Source organism: Lycorma delicatula, chromosome 2 (assembly GCF_047948215.1).
Source record: "Lycorma delicatula isolate Av1 chromosome 2, ASM4794821v1, whole genome shotgun sequence".
Lineage (NCBI taxonomy): Eukaryota > Metazoa > Arthropoda > Insecta > Hemiptera > Fulgoridae > Lycorma > Lycorma delicatula.
Genome location: NC_134456.1, coordinates 76,962,157 through 76,989,836, shown reverse-complemented (window position 1 = coordinate 76,989,836; position 27,680 = coordinate 76,962,157). Strand labels below are relative to the sequence as shown.

At 28.4% G+C, this 27,680-nt stretch overlaps 1 protein-coding gene across 2 annotated transcripts in view; it reads left to right on the top strand.

The window, feature by feature from the left end:
• c11.1 (maestro heat like repeat family protein c11.1) overlaps positions 1–27,680 on the top strand; it is a 133,831-nt gene that overhangs the window by 93,962 nt on the left and 12,189 nt on the right. For both annotated transcript variants that reach the window (XM_075355579.1, XM_075355578.1), the window contains exons 18-28: positions 1,184–1,283; positions 7,051–7,219; positions 8,388–8,523; positions 8,832–8,991; positions 10,634–10,833; positions 11,772–11,909; positions 13,969–14,083; positions 16,674–16,820; positions 17,204–17,395; positions 21,722–21,877; positions 24,323–24,457. In XM_075355579.1, coding sequence (XP_075211694.1) covers positions 1,184–1,283; positions 7,051–7,219; positions 8,388–8,523; positions 8,832–8,991; positions 10,634–10,833; positions 11,772–11,909; positions 13,969–14,083; positions 16,674–16,820; positions 17,204–17,395; positions 21,722–21,877; positions 24,323–24,457 — 1,648 coding nt within the window. The remainder of the gene's footprint in view (positions 1–1,183; positions 1,284–7,050; positions 7,220–8,387; positions 8,524–8,831; positions 8,992–10,633; positions 10,834–11,771; positions 11,910–13,968; positions 14,084–16,673; positions 16,821–17,203; positions 17,396–21,721; positions 21,878–24,322; positions 24,458–27,680) is intronic.

Below are 27,680 nucleotides of genomic sequence, written 5' to 3'. Positions count from 1 at the left end.
CTGAGTGAGTGGTCGTGAGAACTGTTTTCATTCTCAGATGTGTCACAAATATAAAACACTTATTTCTATTTTTCAAGTTAATTATATTTCACTTTTGTTTGGAGGGAAAAACATATTTCACTTAAAAGTTACACTTAAAAAATAAGAAATACACTTAGACTAAAACACAACATGAACTATAATACTGATTCTAAAATAAAATATTTTTTAAAAATAATAATAGTTATATTTAAACTAAATGGATATCGAACAATCAAAATGCAATACTAGAACAACAATAAACAAAACTCAAAATTCATGACTCATGTCATGTCACTCATGACAAAATGAAGACTATAACAGTTTCCAATCACACGGTTCATGACACTGAATAAAATTATTCTCAACTGATATGCATAGAAATTCTAAGAAACGATTAAATTTTTAATAAAATACAGCACGTGGATTGTTTACATGACCTGTCGTCCACTACTGTACTTTATTAATAAACATCGGCTTGTAGGCTGGAAATTGGTGTCATAAATATGATTGCATATCTTGCGCTAAATAACAATTAGTCATCGAATGGATTTATTATTTCAAATCATGGTTTGTGTACACTCTGTTTTTGAAGCACTTTATTTTATTATAGACTATTCCATTTTTTTTTAATTCCCTTCAGTCTTTTGGGATAAATTCAACATGTGAAATTAAAAATAAAATCAATGTTTCTTTACAGTTTCCATATTATGGAATTTTCCATCTTGAAGAGATTAATCTCTATTAAAGTAAATTGGGACTTGGGAAACCATATGTTTTGAAGAGGGTTTTGTTTTGCTGACATTTTATTGTATGGGCTTCTGAATTTTATAATATTCATTTAATACCAATTAATTTGTAATATTGGTATTACCAATATTTAACACTATTATCATTGATATTTTTTTAAAGAAGTGTAAATTTTGCTGATATGCACTTAGATTTGTTATTAGAATGTAATTGCTATTATCTTTTCTGCTAAGATCACTTTAGTTTCTATGTTGAGTACTGCTTAACTTTCTTAGCTTCATTCTTTTATCGCTTGATGCGTTGGGAATGGTTCCAAAACCATCAACAAGTGATAAATGAATGAAGCTAAGAAAGGTAAGCAGTACTCAACATAGAAACTACATTTAAATTTCTAAACTTAATTTGGCTGTTACAGATATGAAGGTCTATCAGTTGGGTCTGACAGTGAGATTGATGAAAAATTTTCTTCTATATTAATTTTTGATTCAATTGAAATAGCAGAAGATTTAGCACAGGTATTTAATGCAATTTTATTAAATGTTTTGTTCGCAAATTAAGTATGTTTCATGTAACTCAATTTTAACAGATTTATTTGATAAACAAAAGAAAATTACAAACAACAGGCAAGGTGCAAAGCATGAACTGTTGATGTCAGATTGTACTGTAGCAAATGTTCAATCTAGTAGATTTGCATCACTTAAAGATCAATCTTCATTTCCAGAGGCTAGATTATTATACTTTCCCCAAATCAATTATTTTTTTTTGTAATAGTGTTAGATGAAGAGATAAGAGCCTTTTTTTTACTAAGTCTATGATAAAAATGATTGAAAATAGTAGTAATACTTGCATTGATTGTAAATAACTCATGGTGGAAAGCAATGTGGAAGATGGAAACTTTTGTAATGGGTGAAAGTTGGAAAAGTTTCAAGGTTGGTAAATCACTTGGGGTAAAGTTGAAAATTTAAATATAAGTAGAGAATATTGTTATTACACCCCAAATGTAATGGTGGAAAGCCTCAAGTTTGGAAAATTTTGAGGAAATTTAAACCATAAGGTCTATGTTTGCTGACTTTTATGTGTAATGTATATAAGTGTATAAGCTCATATGCAAAAAGCCAGAAAAAAATCAGTAGTTTTCCCTTTAAAAATCTTGATTGAAAGTGATTGGAATGCAGCACAGTTTTCTAACGACCTTAATGAAATCTTGGAAATTTTGTAATGAATATTATTAGGGTATGCCTGCCAGTGTAGATAGAACTTTTTTATTTAGGTCTAAGCCCATTTTCCAAAGGATGGACACCAAAATAGAAGGTAATAGTTGTAAAAATATATGTAAAAAATAGATAAATAGGAATAATATATAATACGGATTACAATGTAAGCAACAATATTTTTTTCAAATAGTATTGTATTTAATTTCTTCAAATAGTATGGTCAATTCAAAAAAATTATTTTACTTTTTTAATATAATTTAAACAACCAATTAATTTTTGTAATCTCATTGAAACAAAAGTGTTTTTCAAACAAAATTTATTCATTTACAAAATATGATTTCTATTAAAATGAAAACATCTCACATATTTTATACAATACTGTAATACATTACTCGCTATCACTTCTGTGCAAATATTCCTCATCATCATTATCAATACTTATATTGTTATCTGACATTTCTGCTTCCAAATCGCTTTTTTTTTATAATCATCATCATTACGAAATACAATTTCACTAATACTTCAAGGTAATTGATCACTAATTAATCATAAAAATTCATATTTATCATCATTGTTTAAAAGTCATCCATGCTGTTACGGTATCAATTGCAATGGAATACACTTGTGTGATCTTTGCCAGATACTACAAACATAGTGAGCTTTTAAAATGTGTTGTTCAAATTCAGAATAGCAAGGAATTCGGAACTTTTGCTTCAAAATGTTTAAATGTTTCTTTTAAAACAGTTCATCAATATTTTTTATTTCATAATTCTTCAAAAATAATTTAAATCGAGCCTTATTAGTGGATGCTCAATCATTTTAGTTTTTACTAGTAACTCCATACGTTTGACATATGACCTCTGTTCAGTTTAAACTTTTTCATTTCAGATTCCTGAAGAAATTTAAATAAACTTCTACAAAAGGATGGATTATATATAATCACATCCTGCAAAGGCATGATGAAATCCTGGAAGCATTTTGCAGAGATTCACCCATTAACTCATAAATTTCATTAATATTTATTAAGTTTTGTTTACGTGAAACTTCATATTCTGTTGAAATGTATAATTTAGATTTAATGTTATGAACATTTCGTATCAGTATAATTGAAGTACCTGTATCAGAATATTTTATTGAAATATTAGCATCATGATCAATTTTACAAATATGAAACATTATTTTCATGTCTGCTTCTTCATGATTAGGACAAGAAATCTCTTCATTGTTTGACTGTGGGAGTTGACCATTAACAACTTTGTATGAATAACACTTAACCAAAATTCACAAAAATAGTTTTATCTTTAATAAATTCAACAAGGTGTTTGTAACTCCAGTGATTTATTATAAAATTAATTAATACATTTTTTAATTTACTATTGCGCAATTGCTTGGAAAAATCTGTAGGCCTTGGTTGAGTTTTTCTGAAAATGCCAGTCATGATCAGATGAAGAGCTTCCTCTTTGTAAATGTTGGTAATCTTTAATAGTCGGTTGAATCTATCGATCAGAAATCAAGTGAATTTCAGATGAATGATTATTAATGATGGTTTAAATATTTTTTGAAAAAAAATATTTCTAAATGAGGGATATCTTTCATAGAATTTAACATATAAAACCCATCTACTATTATTATTGTATCAAGTATTAAGACTGCTACTTTCAACCTTTAAACATTACGTTGACTTAGATTTTTTGTACTATGAATTGTACCATCTAAATTACAAAAAGATTGTGGAATGGGAGTTAAAGGGGTACATTAAAACCTTTTCAAGGTCAATATTTTGCTGTGTTGAAATCTGAAGCAAAAGTCCAATAATTCTCTCTGCAACTCTATTTCTTGCACGAAATTGCAAGAAATTTCTTACATTTTGTTACTCAAGTTCATTCTTTTCTTCTGGTTACATAAGACAAAATTAAGAATTTTATTATGAGATATATACTCTCTTCAAACTGAAATTCAAATTCACTACATTCTGAAATAAATTTTTCCTTCAACTCATTGCCTTTTACTTCTGCACTGAAAAGAAAATCAGCTACTCTATCTGTAGCAAATTGTCCTGTTGCAATATTGTCATTATCCATCTCAGTACAATTGGAAGAATTCATGTTATTTTGTATGATAGATATAAATTTCTTCAGGTGAGTTGAAGTCTGATTGATTTTATTTTTTCTAGATCTGAAGTAATGTCTTCATTTTTTTAACCTGGTTCCATTGAGAATGTGTGAAATTATTTTTGTTCAGATGGCATGATTTCTAGACCATTGCTGATGAACAGATATTGAATTTGTAAAATAAGTAACATCGGTAAGTCTTCTAGTAGCATCAGCATTTATGGTTTGTTCTAAAGTAAGATCTACAGGAATTTTCAAAAAAGGTTTTTCTGTTCTTTTTATAGCAAAAAATCCTTTTTTAAAATATTCAGCTGACAATGGATGTTGTTTCGTTTACTAGTAATAAATTGTTATGATACTTCAGTAACCATTTAGCATAGGTTTGGTGATTGAATATAAAAGACAAATTAATGTATGTTGGAATAATAAATTTATAAAGTTTAAAAGTACCAATACGTATACTTCGGGAAAACATCAAATAATAATTGAAAAACTATACACTTTATGTAATATTGTGCAGTTTTAACAAACTTTCCGCAAGCATATCATTTTTATATTCAGCATATTTGTTCAAAAGATTGTTTACTTTTCTACTAACAAAAATTGTATTGAAATTTAAAAATAATATTTTAAGATTGTAAAATTGTATAGAGTAGGTGAGATGTTTTCATCTAATAGCAATTATATTTTGTAAATAAAAAAAATTTGTTTAAAAACCACTTTTGTTTGAATGATATTATAAAATTAATCGGTTGTTTAAATTATATTAAAAAACATTAAAAAGTAAAATAATCTTTTTAAATTGACCATACTATATAAAGAAATTAAATACAATACTATTTGAAGAAATTTTATTATTTACATTGTAATCGATATTATATTCATATTTATTTATTTTTTACATATCTTTTTTCAAATATTACCTTCCATTTTGGTGCCAGCCCTTTGGAAAATAGGCTTAAACAAACAAAAAAGGTGTACCTACAATGGCGAGAATACCCTAATGATTTTCATTAAGAAATTTCTTTGGTGTCATTGAAGTCATTAGAAAATTGCACTGGGTTCCAGTCATTTTCAACCAAGATTTTTAAAGGGAAAATACCGATTTTTTTCTCACCTTTTTGCATAAGAGCTTATGCACTTATATACACTGCACATACAAGTTGGCGGGCATAAACTTTATGGTTTAAATTTCCTCAAAATTTTCCAAACATTGAGGCTTTCCACCAGCTACTTATCTTTTACTCAGTTTTCCACCATTTTGCATGGAGTGTAATAACATTATCCTCTGTTTATATTTAAATTTTCAACTTACCCCAAGTGATTTACCAATCTTGAAACTTTTCCACTGTTCACCCGCTACAAAAGTTTGTTTTCAGCACTGCTTTCCACCATGAGTTATTTACAATCAGTGCAAATATTACTATTATTCTGAATTATTTTTATCTGTAAAAAAAGGGCCTTTATCTCTTGGACTGTATGGTTATATACAGGTTGCAAAAAAAGTGTCATCCTATATTTCATCAGTGTGTTCCTAACATTAGTACAACAAAAAGGATTTCATATAAACACCATCCAAAAACATTTTTTATTAGTCTGTCCATTGTTTGTGGTTTTTTAAATAGAAATCCTTGTTTCCAGATTAGATTGAAATTTTAATGAAATGTGGCATAAAAATAAATGTAGAAATAGAATAAAAAATATAAAATAAGTAATGTAGATATTTTATGTCCATAAATTTCAAAACACTCATCTTAATTTTTCAAAAACTAGAAAGTAATTGTTTATTAGCTAAAATTTTATGCATTTTTCTCAGAAGAAATGTTAAAGTAATCTTTAGGTTTTATTTCCTGATTACCCATGATAAGATTGTCTATAAATCTAGACATAGGTTACCATTATTTTTCCATCAATTAGTTATTTAAGATCATTACCAGGTTGGACAACAATCAATTTTTTCAACGACTTTTTAGCATATTTAATTCTTTGTGTTTAATCTTTTCTAAAATCCAAAAAAAGTAGAATAAGAATTTACATAAATGCCACGAATAACTGCATTACAATTAAAATTGGCCTTGGGTGTTTCTAATTGCTATATTAAAAGTAAAAATCTATTCATAAGTAGCTCTTTCTTTCCATATCTGAACAATAAATAATTAAGATTGCAGATTTGTGTATGCAAATCTGCCAAGTAAGAATCTACCTTATCCAGAATATGTGAGAACATTAGCAAGCAAGTTAAACTTACAGATAAGGAAAACAACATTTTTGTACAAATTTAAAATGTTTTTTGTTCATGTAATTTAAAATTGTACATAATTTTTATAATTATTTAAAGAAACTTTTTTATAAATTTAACTTGATAAGACATTTTAAATATTTTATTTAATAGATCTAATGAGTTCCTGGATTAAGATAACAAACATTACATACTGATCCTTCAACTTGGTCAAAGTGTTGTTCAATGACAGATAGAAGTTACACGAGATAAAGCAACATTTATCCCTTTGGAAAAATCCAGTCATATCAAATTACAGAAAAGCTTGATTAACGAAGATAAGTGTTAAAAGTAATCCAATTGAGCTCATTAAGAAGATTGTACACAAAGAAATGGCAGTTTGTGAGATGTGACTAAACTTACTTCCAATGTTTAGTACTTATTGTAAAATGTTAAGCAGTAATGTTTAGTATGTATATATTTAAGGAGTCATCTTATCATCTTATCCTTGGCAGTGCTGCAGATGCTTCGTCATAGAATTCCTTCAACTAATAATAACCACATCTTGGTGAAAGCAAGATGATTGTGTGGCCCCTTCCCCACCAATTTCACTTATATTTATGAATCCAGTAACTCTTCTATAACAGTTAGTCATAAAATGAATAATTATTTGTGGAAAATTATTATAATAATAAAATAAAGTACTATTAATAAATGTTACTGCTGTTGTTTCTTTCAGATTATTGCTAATAAATTACCACACTATCAATACAATCATTTTTCATTGAGTATGTTAGATGGCCTTATTGATCATGAATTCTCAAGTTCAGTTGGCAGTGCTAAAGTTTTGGTTTCATTCTTCACTAAAAAGGGAGGAGAGCTGTATCATCATATTAGTGAGATATTGAGTAAGTAATTTTTTGTATATAATTTTTGTTTATTTATTTTAGTAAATTTTTCCAGTTCAGTCCTGATTTATTGTTATGTTTGATAAATTGTTTTTTGTTGTAAACCAAAAATTCTGAAAAAAATATTTATGCTCATTTTTTAAAATTTATCCGGCATTCTTTACCAGTTTTAAAATTGCCTTATTATGCTGCAATAAAATTAGTAATAATATTTTGGATATTTTAGGATTTAAAAAAAAAAAAAATTACCTTTGTGTTGATGTCATAGTATATATATTTTATAATAATCTTCTACTTATTCAATCCATCTTAATATGTATCCTTATATATTGTATTTGATAATTCATCTTCATTTAAAAAATCCTATGATTTCTATGTTTATCATTTGACATAATGGAATTTTAATATTTAAGTGATCCGATAAAAGAGGCAAAAAAGTCTATCTACTTCAGTTTAAGTTTTCTTAGTTAGTTAAGCAAAAACTCAGTCCACAAACTCCCTTATTCACTCTGGTGTTTTTATTTCTAAACTGCTTAAAATATCCTGTTTAACTACCTAAGCACCTTTTCTATTGCTTTGTATATTCCTCATATGCCTCCCAATTAATTTTCAATACCTCTCTTTCTTTTCTTATCCTATATATGTTTTCATCTTAGTCTTTTTTCTCTATCCTTTCCTATCCAACGTATTGTTTTGTATTTGTAAGAGCCCACATATCAATTTTTAAACAATTATTTCTTGCCTTGGATATCATTCTTCTAACAAATTTAATTTGCTTATCTTGACTTACTTATTTAAATTTATTCATATTCTTTTGCAATCCTGGTCCTTATGTGTCAGAGTTGACAAGAAGTATAAGTTGAGTAAGACTTCTTTACATTTCCGTCATTTCCCTCCTCTGTTGTAGAGCTTTTAATGGCTTATAAATTTTTTTAGACTCTTTACTCCTTTTCCTATCTTTCCAACATTCTTCCCAACATCTATCAGCTGTTACTGAAACCATTCCATCATTTCAAGAATTTCATCTTCTAATATCAACTTACAGCAGTAAGCTAAATAACTCATATTATTTAAATTTATGCTGAAATGTGTTATTGATATATATTATAATGTGTATGTAAAGTCGTTCTCTGTTATAAGAAATTTAATATTATTCTTTTAATTATAGGTCATTTGTTATCACAGTTGTCGGTGTCAAATCCTGCTACGCGTCCTATTGTAATTCAAGCACTTCTTGCTTTAGCCAAACATCATCCAAAAGCTGTATTATCAACATTATTGAGTCAGCCTCTTCCTTTTAGTCAGTTAGTATTTTCTTTTAATAAATTGCTAGTTATAATTTCAGAATAATCATTATTGTAGAGTCACATTATTTATGATTTAAATATAATTAATTTTATAAACTGTAAAATATATTTTTAAATTTAAGTTATACTTCATTTAAAAACATGATACTTATAAATCATTGATGTTTTATTATGAATATATCAGGTAGTAAAGAAAACAGTTATGAAATTACTGTTTTTCTTAAATCTACGACATTTTTAAAGATATATTACAACTTAAGATTCATGTTCTTTCCTCATTTAAGCCTGTTTTTGAATTTTTATAGAAGCGTTTGTGACTGTTGGAAGGGGGTAGTAACAGATTCAAGTCTTGCTGCTGATGTCCTTGATCAGTTCCTTCGCTTGGGTTCAACAACTCCTTTTGTTGAAGAAAATACATCAAAATCGACTAACAGACCTCCAGTTGCTACGCACCTTCCCCTTGCTGTAAGTTATTTTTAATATATTGTTAAATTAGTCTTTCCCCTTGCTGTGGGTTTATTTATTCCTAATGTATTGTGTTACATTAGCCCTTTAAATTTTTAAATCACTCCATGGTTATTAGCTAAAATTATGTCTGTAATATTTTTCTAATACCTGTTTCACGTATGATGAGTTAAATTTGATCAGTTAATTAAAAATTTAATTTAAGTCAATTGTTTGAATTTTAAACTTTGGTATTATAAAATTAATCAAAAAAGATTGTATTTGCCAAATTTTTTACCAAAGCAAATTTTACAATAAACAATTTTTATCAAACTTATTTAAAAATATATCGGTGCTTAGTAAATATGTATACAGTTCTAAATTATTGTTCTTTTCATTTCATGTAGCATAACATAAGCAATTGACATATGTAATTTATAGTTATCTTAATAGTATTATAGCATATTTATGTATTGTATTCATGATGTATTTTAAGTTTAGTTATCATGGTACTATCAGATTAGATCTATCTACGGTTCAGTTTCCTTTTCTGTTTAGTTTTGTGCCGGTGAAAGGTTACCAATAAAAGGAAACTGTTAATATTAGTTGCTAATTGAGGCCATTTAATTTGACAATCAAGTTTTTTAAACACAGATTTGACTTTCATTCACCCTTGCTTCACATCCTTTTACTTTGCTTATGATCTTACTTTCATAAGATATCACAGATATTTTCCAACCATTATGTTTGAAAGAGAATGTGTTTCCTATCACACTGTAGACTCATTTTCTTTATTATGCCTCTCTGTATAATTTGTTTTCACTTTCTTAAAACCCCTTCTTTAGCTTACTCAATTAAATTATCTGTTTCATTCTGATGAATATTTTGATTAGCTCCATTCACTTTTTAATCATTTCAATATTTGTTCTGTCAGATGTTTAAATCAAATCAATGCAAATCCTTTTTCAAACTTTTCAGTCCATATACTTCATACATCTTTATTTATCATCATAAGGGTTTTAATATTTTAACGTGAGTATGACATAACTATTGTAATTGCTTGAATTACATTTCTCAGGTTCAGTGATCAAGGAAAAATACAAGCTATTTTCTAAATTTTATTTTAATTTTAAAAAATACTTTCCCTTCAAATTCACCCATCCAAAATAAATTATTTTTAATAATAATCACAAATTATTTCTAATATCATCATCACAGGTACAATTTCCTTTAGTTATCTGTTACCCATTTATGATATGAAATGAAATCTGTTACCCATTTATTTATTAATGAAATCATTCTATTTATTTTTTTCTTGCACTAGTAATGCTAAAGATATTAATTTTATTTTATTAAGAAATTTATTTACTTTAATTGAAGGTTTTTATTTATTTAAACATTTTTAATTATTAAGATTTATAATCCTTATTCATTTTTAAAGAAGTGATATTAAAGGGATAAAATTATTTGCAGAAAGAATTCATATTATTTTACTGGCATATGTAAGGTTTAGAAATTATAGCTATCTCTAAAACTGGACATTTAATTAATTCTTAACAATATATAAAAAATTCTGAATTGATGAAATAGATACCAAAGTTTACTTACCTTAATAACAGAGATTACATTTTTAACATTAAAAACATATTTCTTTATTTTTCAGGCAATCAGTGCATTAAAGGAAATGTTTGGTGTGATTCAAATGCAAGATTTAGCGATCAGTAGATTTCCAGAAGTCTTTACTCTGTATTTGAGTATATTAGTTTTATATATTGGTGTCAGTCCACCAATTACTACCCCATCTTCTATTGGAAAAATGAAATTCATTCCTAATAGAGAAGCTTATAAAATTTGTCCAGCACGGTAATTATTACTAAAACTTTTCTTTATTATATAAATTTATTACTTACTGTTTAATTTATTTATTTTATGATTTTTACTTCTTGTTGGCCTAGTAGTCTTTCTCTCTATGCGGGTGTGTTTATATGCACATAACAGGGTTAATCTACGGCTAAACTGGTCATCGCAAAATCAGCAGATTTTCAAAGTCAAGAGTTCTAAGGTTCGAGTCCTTATAAAGGAAGTTGCTTTTATACGGATTTGAATGCTAGACTCTGGATACTGTTCTTCTTTAGTGGTTGGATTTCAATTAATCACACATCTCAGTAGTCAGCCTAAGTGTTCAAGACTACACATTTATCGGTATATTTACACTTACACACTGTAACTGCAAACAGATGTCTTGGCAACTCTGCTGAGTACTGTTGAGATTATGTCATTGTGCTGTTACTATGTAATGTGGTATTACATAAATAAACATGGGTGTGTGTGTGTGTGCTTACACACATGCGCTTGTGTATGGTATTATAATATCTACTCCAAATTAAACACCAAAAGTAAAATTATAGTTTCACCAAAAAATAAATCTATCTCATCACATGTAACATATGTTCTCATATTTTTGGAGAAAAACCCATCTGAGATTAAAAGAACAAAATAGAAAAATGTCAAAATCAATAATCTTTAACCTTGCTAATTCAGTTTTTTTGAGAGAGGATAAGATTTTGAATTTTAGTTCAGCAGGTCATTTTGAGAGTGTTACGTAATTACCAACTAGTTAACTACTGAACTGTACTTAGCAGTTCATGAAACTGCTCAGCATAGTTCCGTAAACTGAACTGAGCCTGAAAAGATTACAATGTAGTGGCAGACAAAAACCTACTTCAATTTTTAGATTAAATCATTTGATAATGAAATTGATTGATTTTAAATTTTAATTAAATTACTCATTTTTGTTTCAGTGTTGTTCAGGATTCATTTCATTCATTTTTAGTATGCGCCAGATGTGATTCTGCAGGAGATTCCTTAAAAGAACTTATTAACCTTGAATTTGAAGAAAATTATGATTCATTTCTTAAAATGATGCCATCTCTTACAAGGTTAGTGTGAAGCTAGTTTTTCTAACTGAACAGATTATACTAAGCTTTTGAAAAACTTAATCCTGATTTTTTTTTAAGTTTCAGTTTAGAGTTGCATTTAAAATATCTAGAGATATCATATTTTCAGTATACAGTAAAAGGAATCTTGTACATTTACTTTATTTTTTATGTTTTGCATTATTTCATAGTAAATTTAATTTGCAACATATTTATTTCTAATTCATATACAATTGAGACAGCAGTTGCATGAGTCTTCAACTACTCCTTTTATACTGGCTAAAGTCACAAGATCAGTTCATCTTGAGATACTAATGCAATGCTGTTTTAAAACCCATACCATGTTTATGATTTTAAATCTTGAAGGCGTTGTACATTATCTACCTAATATGAAAACTACAAATGTATTGTTATAACGATGCATTTCACCAGGTGGTTACATAAATAGCTCTTGAAAGTCGTTATGACAATTATATATACTAGTGTTCTTATTCATCTTTATATCCTTATTTCTGATTTAGAACACTTTATTAATCTTTTCTTTTGATGGAAAAATGAAATTTGATACAAATTTTTGAAATGTTATATGTATTCATTACTGTGAAATTTTCTATAGATCATTTATTAAAATACATGTTTTAAATCTTTTGAGGGCCTCAAAAAATCAGCCCTTTCTCCCATAACATAGAAATTTATGATAGCTAAGTTATCTGTTTTTCCAATAAAGATATTTTTAATCTAATTAAATTTAGAAAAAACAATAGTTTTTAGTATGATAATTTAAATAATTTTTTATAGATATCACGCACTGTTAAAAATTACATCTTAGCAATAAAAGAACTGTAATATTAATAAAGTGTTGAAAATTTATTAAAACTAGCATTTCATAGACATCTTTAAAACATAAAATCAAAATTTTAGAATTAAAAAAAAATGTTTTTAACAGTGAGACCTAAAGCTCAATTACATATTCAGAAGATGGACAGACCTTTGATTAAAGTCCAATTATGTAATAAAAAGATTAATATACTGAATAAAGCATTTTTTAAAGCTGCACTAATTTGTTTTCTAAACTTTTTCTGTAGGTTTGGCCCCATCATAACATTGCATCTCTTGGCACTATTAGATATAAAGCTTTAGTTCATTTTTTGCTAGAACGTTTCTGGAACTTCAGCTGCATCAGAATATCAGTAAATCTCTCTGTTTAGATGGTTTATAAGTATTTTAAAATATTTCATGGGAAAAAAGTTATTTGAATATTTATGGCCATTTTATTACTAATTTTATTTACTTTATTTACCTTCATATCTAGTATATCACTATTCAAGTTTTGTATTTCATACAGATGAATTTTTTGAATGTAGCATAATCAGATCTTCATAATTTTTCAATTTTGTTTTTAGTAAAAAACATCAGAAAAGAGTCTTGTGTAAATAGGTCTTAATCAACTGATTAAGCAAGTAATACGTTAAATTTAGTTAGTTATTATTAAGTCACTTGCGAGTGATTTAATTACAATGCAGTGATGTTATGATTAGCCCACTGGATTGGTCTAGTGGTTAAACTGATCATTGCAAATCAACTAATTTTGAAGTCAAGAGTCTAAGATTCAATCCTAGTAACGGCAGTTACTTTTATACAGATTTGAATACTAGTTCGTGGATAACAGTGTTCTTTGGTGGTTGGATTTCAGTTAACTGCATATCTCAGGAATGATTGACCTAAGTCTGTACAAGACTACGCTTCATTTACAGTCATACATATCATCCTCTGAAGTTGCCTTATGGTGGTTCCAGAGGCTAAACAGAAAAATAGAGAGTAACGTTATGATTAAATAACTCAGTGACGTAATTATCATTCAGCATCTGTGCTGAATAATAATTACCATCATTCAGCATAGATTCTGAATGATAGTTACCCTAAATTTATATTTTTTCTTATTTTTCCTTTGGTTTATCATAGCACACTACTTGAGTGTGTAAAAAAAAAATAATTAAAATTTTAATTATTTCATCAAAAAAAAAGCTTTTAATGAATTTTAGTTGTGTTTTTTTCTTTACAGAAGTATTTGTAATACATGTGGTCATAATCTTCCCAGAATTCTGACATGTTTTTCACCTTATTTTAATTCACACTCTGAAGCACAGAGGATAGCTTTTATTTCATTCCATGCTGAGGTAAGCGTAGTGATAATAGTAATTATTTTGTTTTTTATTCTATTTAAGACGATCACCTAAAAATTTTATTTTAACTTTCATTTTTTTTAACTATCAGAGTTATCTGGAACAACTTTTACTTTTAATCCCTTAACAGTTTGGTTTTTTTTTGTAGAAATAAATGTTATCTTTTTTTTTTAATGTTTGTATTTTGACTAATAATGACGTAATATGTAATATAAAAGTAATTTTTTTTGCATGCAAAACTTATTTTATTACACACACACAAACATATGCAATATTCTCAGAATTTCAGTTACATATATGTACAAAATATTTATGTAATTAGCTTTATAATTTTACCTACACACAAAATGTTTACATAATTATACACTTATATACTGATATTTTTATAGAATTTTGCAATATGATAAAAAATATAGTGCTCACAGTCCGACAACACAGAACACTGTAAATAAACAACTTGCCATTACAGCTGGATCAGATGATTACAATCAAATAAACATGAAAATCCCTCACTTTACACTGCATTAAAACTAACAGCTAGCATTATCTATCATTGCAGAATATTATGAAAAAAAAACTACGTAAAATGATGGAATATTACAACAGAGAACAAATTAAAACTGGACAAAAAGTTGATGTCGGAATATTTCGACAGAGGCCCTAATCGTGCACATTGACTATGTCAGAATATTCCGTCAAAGACTGGTAAGGGGTTAACCATGCATTACTTCATTTTCTGTGGTCAACTTTTATTTTTACATTGTTCTCTTACATACAGAAATATATTTAAAAAATTTACAATTGAACACAGTTGCATAAAAATCATACTTTTTCTTTGCGAGTTTATTTTTTAAATGTCTAAAAACCATGTACTCACTCACATGTAGGTAGTATTAGAGTAAAAATGTGGATGTAGATTAATTATATGTTTATTGAAAATATTGTTCTTGGCAATGGTAAATGTGTATAAATAAAAATTTAGTAGACAGTAAGGATGTATTTGTATAGATTATGCTATTGTTAAAGTTTACTTATAATTAGCCTTGTCACAGCACATTTCCCAAACATTTGAGAGTCACTATGTACACTGTAGCTTACGTACCCTGAAAACTACACCCTACAGGGTTATTTTAAGCCTGTAGTGCTTAAGATACACACTGACTCTGGGACTGTGAAGAAAAATTAAACAGATTTTTATAGGAAATCTGGAGCATAATAAAGTAACAAGGATTTCTAGAATAGTTTATTAATCTGCCTAAGCATATGTCTTCAAACAAAGATTACCATTGGACAATGTTTTTAAAAATTAATTATTTTTTTAAATAACATTGTTCGTGGCAAATTCCTGTTTCATTTCCAGACATGTAATTTTCCAAGATTTCTATCTACATAATTAAAACGATTTTTCTTCAATGTTTCATTCCAGTTAGGTGTGACGCATCCAAGTGTGTAATGCAACAACCTGATTATTTTCATAGTAAATATCTGAAAATATTTTTTTTCTTATCAGTTTGCATTAAAAATTACATATGAAATAGTTTTAAACAAATTCTGATGTAGATATTCAGTTTCTGGCAGCAACTATTCGTCTTGATAAAACATTTCCTCTTGTTTAAATAAATAAACCCAGAGTTTCATTCTATAAAATAAATTTTGACATTGATATTAATATTTTTTTAGATTATTTATAATTCACACATCAAAGTGAAGATTATTATGTAATCTTGTAAGAATAGACCTGCACAATTAGAACACGCTACAGTATTTTTTCCTTGACTATTTCTGAGTGATTAAATTGATTTTTTCTGAAGATTACTAACATTAAATTAATTTTTTCTTCTAATCATGTTCAACCAATTATTTTTATTTATTATTATTATATGTTTTTAAATAATATTCTATCAATATATCCATTAATTTTGGCCTAACAGTAAAGCTACCTGGGTATTCTAGTTTAAATTAAAATCAATTTTGATCAAATTTAAGATAACTTTTGAAGATTATCATATTTATTCAGTGTCATTTATGCCTTGAATTAAATGTAAGTGTAAACCATTTTGTAGTTTTATTATTCTCATGTTCTGTATACAGAGTGTACCATGAAGTTCTCATGGGACTTTCATAACCTATTCTATTTATGAAAATAATGGAAAAGGTCATATAAACTACAAATTTTGTTTAAAAGTATCTTGTAGCACCTATTTAACAAAGTTATTATTGTACGTCATTCATAAAAAAAACAGGGGTTTTACCCAATTTATTGGTTTTTCATCCCAAATTTCTCAAAAACTGCTGCAGATACGGTTCGGACCTATTTTATTCGATTTTTCAGTTCAAAAATCATAAGATCACAATCTGATTGAAATCTTTCACTAGCCGTAACTCATAAATGAAGCATTTTAGGACATATGTTTATATCAATTTTTTCCATTATTTTCATGAGTAGAATAGGTTATAAAAGTCTCAAGAGAACTTTATAATACACTCTGAATGTAAGGTTACATTATTTTCATTTTAAATTAGAAACATAATTTTATTGTCTTATTAAATCTGATAAAGCATACATTTTTTTATAAATTTACAGTGTGTTGGAATACAGTGTGCAGGACAGTCAGCTTTAGTAGATGGTGTTATTCAAACATTAATGTCTGGGCTAAATGATACATCACCACTTGTTCGACGACTGTGCCTCAAAGGATTAGCATATATTTCTCATTTAGAAGAAAGACAGGTATTGCACTTTATTATAATTATCAGTAAATTGAGAAAAACTCAATTGGGCTCTTGACCCTGGTACGTTAAGATGTTACTGTGTTAAAAGATGATACAGTTTCTATAAAAGGTTTTTTCATCACCTCATTATGGTATTTAAATTATTATAAACTAAATACACCCAGATAATATTCTGTGCAGCTTAGTTAGACAAGCATATATGAAATATGATGCCTCGTACCATACCTAATTTAAGTTAAATATGACAGATTAATTTTATATTATTATTAATGTTAACAAATTATTTATGTTATTAATAATATTAAACGACATCAAACAATTTATAATAAGATTAATAACCTTTTAACAGTCATAAAATTATATATTATTACATGTTTACAGAGAGAGAGACATTGTGAAGCTGTGCTCGCAGCATTAATGGAGGGTTTAGATGATCAAGATACATCTAGTCATAGTGAAATTGCACTTCAAGCTATGACAGGCCTCTCACAAGTATTACCAACAGTAGAAAAAAATCATGTTCAAAATATACAAGTTGCTATTGCTCTCAGAATTAAACCATATTTTGAGAAGGTAATAAATATATTTAGTACATAATGTATTAAAAAATTTCCTGTTATAATATAGTTACACAAAATCAAAATTCTAAGAAAAATGTGGTATATAGCAAAATATAGGTACTGTGTGTTTGTATGGAAGTTTTATACATATACATATTAATTTATATTTAATAGATCAACCCTAAGTACAGAATAGTTGAAATAGGATGACTTACCTTATCTCATTACATAGCAGAAGCACTTTCATGAATTTTATTTGCATCAGCTGCATACATTATATATATAATATTATATTATTAATATTAAATGAGATATAAACCACCAGAAAAGTGAATAGTAAGTTAACATTATCATATTAATTGTAAGAATCAATTTTCATGAGATCCTGCATCTTCAGCTGTTATAAAATTCTAAATTACATTATAATATATTTATTTTGTAATTTGTTAAATTTTTTCTTTTTTAATTTTGAAATTTATTATGAAACATATATGCAGATGCTGCTGACGAGTACTGAAACTGCATATTTGCTTTGTAATAAATTTCAAAATTTAAAAAAGAAAAGAATTTACCAAATTACAAAATAAATGTATTTTAATGCAATTATAGAATTTAATAATAGCTGAAGATGCAGGATCCCATGAAAATCTATTCTTGGAATTTATATGGTAAATTTAACTTATCTCTTTACTGTGTTATGATGGTTTATTATTAAATTATATTAATGCAGTGTTCAATATATGGCCAGTATTAAAATATATATATATTTCTTTGAAAATTCAAATAATTCATTAACATATTGACCTCTGTGTTAATAGATTTTAATATTATATGAAATATAAACCACCAGAACACAGTAATTAGATAAGTTAAACTTACCACATTAATTTCCAATAATTAGTTTTCACAGTATCGCACATCTTCAGTTGGTATTAAATTCTAAGGATATGTTTTAATGTAACAGATATCTAATACCAACTGAAGGCACAGGATACCACGTAAACTAGTTATTGTAAATTAATATGGTAAGTTTAACTTGTCTAAATACTGTGGTGGTGGTTTATATTTCATATATATATTAAAACATTATTTATATATATTAAATATATTATATATATATTTATTAATTTATCTATAAGTTATGGTAAATTTTATTAATCCAGTAATTATGCTTAATTACCAGTAATTTTTTAAATCTTAATTTAATTTTTTAATAAATATATAACAGTTTATTAAATATACCATATCATTCATTTTACATATTCTCCATATCAACATATTAAAATAACAACTTGACCGTAAGCATTAATTAATGAATTTATTATTTAAATAATCAAATATTATTGTTAATTAGTCAGGTTAGCGAGCAAAGTAGGTGTAGATTATGTTAATTCCATGTACTGACAGATCATGCATGTATCAACATAACCTTTTTTTTTTCACTGCCTAGGCGCCCATAAGTGGGAGAACCCCATTTATGGGCACCTAGGCAGTATTGGGCTCGCTAACAGGTTCCACAAGATGGTTATTAAGTGCTTATGCGTTCCTGCGTACAACCGACTAAACCTCCACTCCTCCTGAAAACTGCTTATGTAGCATTACTTCAGGAAGAGGAAAATGCCCACACACACATACACACACACACACAACACAATCAGTCAACACAAACACCCAGACAAACACACACTCACCACAAAATGAAACACAAAAGTCAACAGAAACAGACAACAAATTAAGCGAAAAATATCAACAACCACGCACACAAACACACCAACAGATCAAGGAACAACCAAAACACACACACATCACTCAGACAGAACTCACAGAATGCAAAACAGCTACAATAAAGCTTCAAGAAACATCCAACAATATTGTCAAAACACAGTACTTACCAAACAGAAACTGTCTTTCTCCAATGTAACTGCGAGAGACCATTTGGCACTATGAATGGAGGTGATCCAAGGCACACAGTCGCGAGCCTGTCTGACCCGGGACCCTCCAATGTCTCCTTCCCTTATGAGACTCCTCTGCAGCATATAGTTTCACCATCACCATCCTAGTGAAATCTTCCACAGCTCTCCTCACCTTCCAACAGGATCCCTTACGTTTCATTCGATGTGAACATACAATCATGACCCAGCGTATCTAACATTTCCAAGCAATCCTGTGTGAAATGTGGGCACCAGAAATATACGTGATTTGGGGTCTCTTCTTCCTCACACTCTGGGCAAGTGTCTGAGTGATCTAAGTTAAACCTGTAGAGATATGATCTATAGCTGCTATGGCCTGCCAGGAACTGTGTAAGACTGTATCCCATTGTCTTAATTGCCAATTTCCTGTCTAAGGCTGCAAATCCCCAACTCGCTAATTCTGTTTTGTTGCAGCTATTCAATAAACACTCAACAGACATCATGCTTCATTTGAATTGAAGTTTTCCAGTCCCGTATGTAAGATGCTTAAATGCCATATTTCAGTATGAGAATAAACTTCTATTTTTGAAAAGTAAAACAAGTAAAGAAAAACTGGTATCAGAAAAATTTTAACTAATATTAAACAATTGAACAGAACAATTGATTTTAGAAATATGATAACATTGAAAATAATAGTAAAACAAATTATTAATAGTAACTGATTTCTGGTACTAGTACAACTAAAGTACCATACTAATATGATAACTCTAATACCGGAACCTTTAATGTACACCAACTTTTCTTCTTGAATTGAATTTTATTTATTAAACAATTAATTAATTAAATTTATGGTTGAGATGAAATCTGGCTAAAAATGTTATCAATTTTCTGCAATAACTCTTTTTTTTATCAACCAATTTTCAAAAATAAAATTCATTTTTTTGCATTGAAAAGGGTAAAAGCATTTTAGGTAATAAAACTTCCTACATTTTTTGAATTAAACAGTATTTTTTAACATTATTAAAGGATAGAAAAAAGGATTGTGAAAGAAAGAAGGATTCATTTTCTTTAAAACTGTTATAGAAATCTCTCATTGTCAAAGCAAAGTGTAATTACTTTGCAATACTACAAAACAAGAGGTCTTTACTGAACTCTACACATAATTAGCTGAAGTATTTTCTAATAGACAACTGAAATTTCTACCTATTTAATGTATGTACCCTTTCATAAATCTTACTTGTTCACAAATTGCCTATCTTCAACAAATTTTATCCTTCAAATTTGTCCTTCACAAATTTTATCCATATCATTCTTAATTAGAATTATAAAACAATGTAGGATATTTATCTTAATTATGTTGATAAAACACTTGGTTAAAAAAAAAATTGTTTCTTTACCAAGAACCAAATTAGTATTTTTTTTTTAATGGCAGCCACATTGAAACAATCTTTTTATCATTTATACATTAGATTAAACTGTTAATACATGTGCTTTCATATAATTTTTTTTAATGTATTTTTATAACAGAGTTATAAAATGTTTAATTTACTACTGAAAAAATATGGAAAAACATTAAAAAGCAAGGCATTATTTATATGTAATTTTTCATAATTCTTCAGGACTTCAAATAAATTCTTGAAAAAAATAATGCAGATGAGAACATTACAGTGACTATTTAATATTGTACAAATTCAATTTTTTCCATCAAGTGGTTCATAAAATTAACACTTTTTAGGACATGATTTTATTTTGTGAGACTCGTACTACATAACTACTTTCACATGTAATCTGAATTGATTGGGAATACTATTTCATTTTTATAACTCATTGTGTTTAAGAATTATAAGCATAATAAAATATATTTGTAGAACCTAAAAATAAATTTAATTTTTAAACCTTTATTTTCTTAGAACCTGCATAAACAAAAAAATATAAACATGAAAATCAGTACAGATTACTGCCTAATAAATCTCTGTACGAAAACTTGGAATCCTTAATTGATACTATGAAAAAGAAGCGATTTCTTTCTGTCCACACTTGTTAAGATTACCGCAGGATAGGATTACAAAGAAAATTATCTATCAATTTTGGTCTTTAAAAAATCTGCCATTATGGATCAAAGAAATTAAAGAAGACATGCAAGAATTAAATTTGACTTTTGAAAATTTACTTAATAAATCCGAAAAATTAATATTTGTTATTAATGATCTGAATACCAACTTTAAAGTATGAACTTTTAATTATGCAAAAAGGGTTTATTCAGAAGAGGATCGTAAAGCAAGATCATTAAGAATGATTAAATATTGGGAGAAAGTAAAAGCTAAGAACTTAAGGCCAAAAGATCGGCAAAAAAAACTTGAATTATTCTGACTAAAGTGGTCCTTTGCGGCCTTATATTTTTAATTCTTTAGTGGGTCTTTTTTTTTTAGGAACTCAGTGTGTGGTTGCGAATGACCTCTTTACGTTTATTAGGAGAATTAGCTCAGTATGGAGGTACAGCAATGCCTGCATTTCAGGAGCAGGTACGAGCAAATCTAGTCTGTCTTTTATTACATCTCAGTGAAACTGATCCTGCAGTTGTTAAGGTAATAAAATGAATTTACTTACTGGAATTTTAATTCGTAATACATAATATTCTTCCTTTAACGTTAGGCTACCATTATAAAGCTGTATTAAGTGAAATAAAATGCAAAATATCGTATTGTTGCATGACTGATTTAAGATATTGTATAATCAAATTTTTTGTTACATGTATGCACTATATATGTAATATTTCACTTTTTTTTTTAGAAAAAGTTGAAAAATTTTGAAATTTACACAACAGTAATTTTTTTTTAACTTTTGTTCCAAAGTAAAGTTGAATGCTTTTGGAACAGACATAGATACCTTTGTTTTTTCTTTATTTAGATATTATATTGTTTTATTATTATCGCATTCTGTATTTTGTTTGCATAAATGTCAAATCTTGAATTTATTTACAGTGCTATGTTTTGAAAGTTCTAAAAATTTTTTTTAGTTGTAAGATACAAAATCAAGGTGAGATGAAGGACTGCTGCCTCCTCAAAAATATAGCTTTATTACAATAATATATTGCATTATTTTTAAATGTTTTTTACTGATACCTGTGAAGAGTCTTATTTATTATTTCAGATTCTTAGAAATAATATTTTATTTATTAACAATATGATCTCATGTTTATTTTGTTGACGTAATTATTACATTAATATTGTAATATATATTAATAATAATTATATATAGTAATATATATTACATTATTTATCTCTATTTTTTCTGAATACTATGGATCAATTATCTTGTTGTGTTTGTATTACATCCTGACCCCATAGGGGATGACACCTCCGCCTTGTGACGATTCCAGGTGCCACACCACCTCCTCCATTCCTAACCATGATGGGCTTTACCGTAGGTCATCTTCAAGACTTTAACACCTGAATATTATCATATTTCAGTAATCAAAGTGGCCTCTATCAGGATGCCACTGATGAAAATGCCTCAAGAGAGACATTCCCATCAGTGTATCTTGTAAATAAAAACATAATCTTTTACCCTCAAAAATTATTTTAACATCACAATTATGACCTAACTTTCTAAAATTTTGCCTGTCATGAACTGCAACCAAATGTAATTTCCAAGATTTGCCTATTCTGATGGAAAAACACCCAAAAGGGTCCCTAGCCACTCAGTCTACTAATCTAAACAGTACCTCCCTGTGATTTATTTGAGCACCAAAAATCTCAAGAATTTTTCAACGATACATCATTCCTCCCTAATCTTGCAATTGGTCCACAGATACAAACTCAAACCGATGTCCTCAAGCTCTCGAACCACCTCTGCACACCTTAACTTGTATTTCGAGCAGACTACAGCATGTGATATGCATCATCATTGATGTGGGTCTTATCTCTAAGACCCACGTCAGTCAAGCCAAATCGAGCCAGCCTGTCTCGAAACGTGTACCATGCCTCAAAAGGAACTGAGTTACATGTCAATTCGGGGAGATCCATGAGGCAACCTTCAATGCCATCATGTCTGGAAAGAGATCACATGTATAATGCCAATCTGACGCCTATCTCACCTACTGTGACATACATTAAAACCATCCTCCTCAATTTCTCTAATATGCTGAGCAGTCAGTTGACCTTTTCACAGCATATTGTTGTTGACAATCTGACGGAAGGACATCAATTGGCTTTACTCCCGCGATTATTCAAACAGCCTCATGGGAGATAGTTCCATAGCTCCCAGTTACAGTTAGTAACAGGAGGTGCTAAGCCCTCAACAGAATATCACGGTAAGTTTTGTACCTCATTCTTTTCAGCAAAACTGATGCTACATATAGCGTATTAGCAAATACCCACTGTTTTTGTAAATACAGTTGTCAGCATTTATTTTAATTACAGATAATGTTATCAAACAGTTAATGTTATCACTTTTCAAAGACCCAACTGGATTTATTTAAGCTTAAAAATATTTAATTTATTGGAATTAAACTTCAGCTGCTGTTATCATTGTGCTCCTAGTATAAATTTGAAAGATGTAATTATAGAAAAAAACTTTGCAAAATATATGACAAAAAGACAACTGTAAAAGCTGGGTAGAATAGAACTTGTTGCTGTAGTGGCAAACTCACCGATGAAAATGTCTGTGAAGCATCGCTGCTATTTCTTAAATGATAAAATAGATGATGTTGGAGATGATTGTGAAAAAATTCTTTCATAATAATAAATAAAGAATTACAGCAAACTTTACAAACTCTTGGGCAGAATCTCCAACAGAAAGTTGAAGAATTTTATGAATATGAGAGATTTTTTAATGATTTTCTAATAAAAGACAGCAGGCAATTGACTGCATTTGAATTCTTTAAAAATTACTATAGGTAAATTATTCTATATTTTTATACACTACGGATGTATATTAGTTCAACATTTGAGTTTTATTTGATTTATGAATCTCTTTGAATGAGATAATCTTATTTTGATAGTTTATTAATATGTGTGTTTATTTTTTAGGCTTGTAAGTTTACTCTGCGAAGCGTGAGTTATATTCTAGACGCTAACTGTGTTGCAAGTATGTTGACCGGACATCTTATAGATGATGGAAATTTACAGTATCAAGATTTCATGACAGCACTTTCAAAACACTTGGTTAGTTGTTTTTATTTTCAGTACTGATCCTGTCCTATTCTTTTTTAAATGTCAGATAATGGTATCTACAGTTGGAAATTTTTGTTAATGACAACATCACCTTAGTTTTTTACAAAATTTTAACTTTTTATTAAATTTTAACTTATTTTTTTCAAGTGTACTTTTGTTATAATTTTTCGCTGATGAGATAACTTCTCAAAATTGTGATATTTTGGTATGCTTTTACCTATTATGTGATGGTTTTATATGTTAAGCATTCTTACTTCTTATTCTATATTTATTATTTTTAATACATCTTATTTATAACTTGATAATTCAGTTTTTCTTTTCTTCAATTTTTGGGAAAAAACAAAATAACATTTAGAATATAACAGTTGTAGATAATAAATAAACTTCAGCAGCCAACAGCAGATTACTTAATGTCACAGCTATAGTTTTAATTTTAATGAAAAATGTACGTAAAGAAAGTTTATTTTTTCAAAATTCCATTTTATTTCATCTCTTACCCTACTAAACAGCATTTGTATGTATCTGTGTGCGTTCCCCTTAACTTAGCACCGGAATGAAGCGATCACTAGCAGAAAATCCCAATTCATTAGTACATGTCTCATGGTGGTCAGCTGTATACTTGTAATATTATATATTGATATACCGTTTATGTAATATATATATCGAAGTTTTGGGAAAATTTAGTACTTTTTAACTGGATCCAAATTTTTGGATGAAAATTGCAAATATCTCGAAAACAGTCTATCCTAGGCCTCTGAGAAATTTTTTCAACCCCATCCGCTTCCAGTGGTACTCGTCGGATGATATTTTCAAATGCTCCAGAGCACCATTCGGGAATTGGGGAAGGGGTCCAATGGCATGCCACCATAATATCTCGGCAACCACTTGTCCAATTTCCATGATTCAAATGATGTATGTATTAGCAGGTCGAACACTAACTATTTAATGCATTGGGTACACTCTTGTGCAACCGGATCTTGATTACCCGGAAATTAAATCGTTTAGCCCTAAATTTTGATGCACTCACCCACCATGAAACGTACCAATCTGATCTTTTCCTAAATACACTCAAACCTGTGCGCTAGCATAGCTGTAAAGTATAAACTTATGATGACTAAAAAGTAGAAAATAAAAATACATAAAAAAAACTTTTTAAAAACTATGCACTAAAAAGTAGAAAATAAAAAATATGTAAAAAAAATTTAAAACACCATTCTTAAATTAAATACAGTAAAAGGTAAAAAATAATTTTAGGGATGCTCGAGTACCTCACTCTTTAGGCCATTCTTCACACATATGAAACAATTGGCAAAAACATCAAATTTTTAATTTAAAGCTATGACTTTTACATAATCTTACATATCACCATCAAACCTTGTTGTTAAATCCATTCTGAGATACCGTCCTAAAATTATTTTTTACCTTTTAGTGCATGTAATTTAAGAGTGGTGTTTTAAAAAAAATTTTACTTATTTATGTATGTGATGTTTTTCTTCATAAAATAATGAACTATAACCAAAAAGTAGGCACTGAAATGTACCGATCATTAGCGGAAAATCCTGATTCATTAATATCATTTAACTTTTGTTATATCAGTTTTCACCATCAAAAAAAAATATTTTTACATAAGAGATAATCAATTTTGGACATCAAATAATCCCATTCCGAGACGCAACGCGCTTGAAGGACCTAGCTGCAGAGGTGTGATGTAGGCACGATGTTTTCTACTGTTGAATTAACAGTCACAGTGCTGTAATCAAATGGAATCATTTATTTTCCCAGTCAATCTTCAGCTTGGCACCAATCATCTACAGTGACAGATAACCCTATTGATGCCAAATGATCTCTTTTTTTGTATATTGTATGTCATTGCACGTTAAGTTACATAATTAAATGTTGTCATGTGAAGTTTTCTTTTCAGACATATAATTTATACGCATTGTGCATTTTTGTCAGTTATTGTATTTGTGCTTTTCTGCTAGTCTTTGTAATGGCAGATGAGTCTGTTCATGACTGCGTTTTTTCTTGATTTTTAAATTTTTTTTGTAGCATTTCATATATAGCAATTTTTTTAATGTAATAATGATCTTTCTTTGATTTTACCATATTTTGGGTAATTTTTATACCCCCCAAAACAAATTTATAGGTGAAAATCATTACTATCTCAGACTCTTATTTGACCACATCATATGACATTATACATCTTTAAAGATTAAAATGTTGCTTGAGGTTATTATGTCCCCTTTCAAATTTTCTAGTCAAATTTTGAAATTTGTGATACCTTATCCTGTTTATTTGTTGGCTTGTTCGGTTTTCATTTTTATATAACATGTTAAGGTTTCTAACCCAAAAGTACAAGATTTTAGATCACAATCATATTTGTTCTGTCTTTGATCGATTGTATTTTGTTTATCAATATTCACCATTGAGATGAATTCTTTCCATACTGTTCCGATTAATGATACAACTTCAAACCTTAGGTCATTATTTTAGTTAGTAATCTTTCTACTTGTTGTTTTTGTCTTCAGTCATTTGACTGGTTTGATGCAGCTCTCCAAGATTCCCTATTTAGTGCTAGTCGTTTCATTTCAGTATACCCTCTACATCCTACATCCCTAACAATTTGTTTTACATATTCCAAACGTGGCCTGCCTACACAATTTTTCCCTTCTACCTGTCCTTCCAAAATTAAAGCGACTATTCCAGGGTGCCTTAGTATGTGGCCTATAAGTCTGTCTCTTCTTTTAACTATATTTTTCCAAATGCTTCTTTCTTCATCTATTTGCCGCAATACCTCCTCATTTGTCACTTTATCCACCCATCTGATTTTTAACATTCTCCTATAGCACCACATTTCAAAAGCTTCTAATCTTTTCTTCTCAGATACTCCGATTGTCCAAGTTTCACTTCCATATAAAGCGACACTCCAAACATACACTTTCAAAAATCTTTTCCTGACATTTAAATTAATTTTTGATGTAAACAACTTATATTTCTTACTGAAGGCTCGTTTAGCTTGTGCTATTCGGCATTTTATATCGCTCGTGCTTCGTCCATCTTTAGTAATTCTACTTCCCAAATAACAAAATTCTTCTACCTCCATAATCTTTTCTCCTCCTATTTTCACATTCAGTGGTCCATCTTTGTTATTTCTACTACATTTCATTACTTTTGTTTTGTTCTTGTTTATTTTCATGCGATAGTTCTTGCGTAG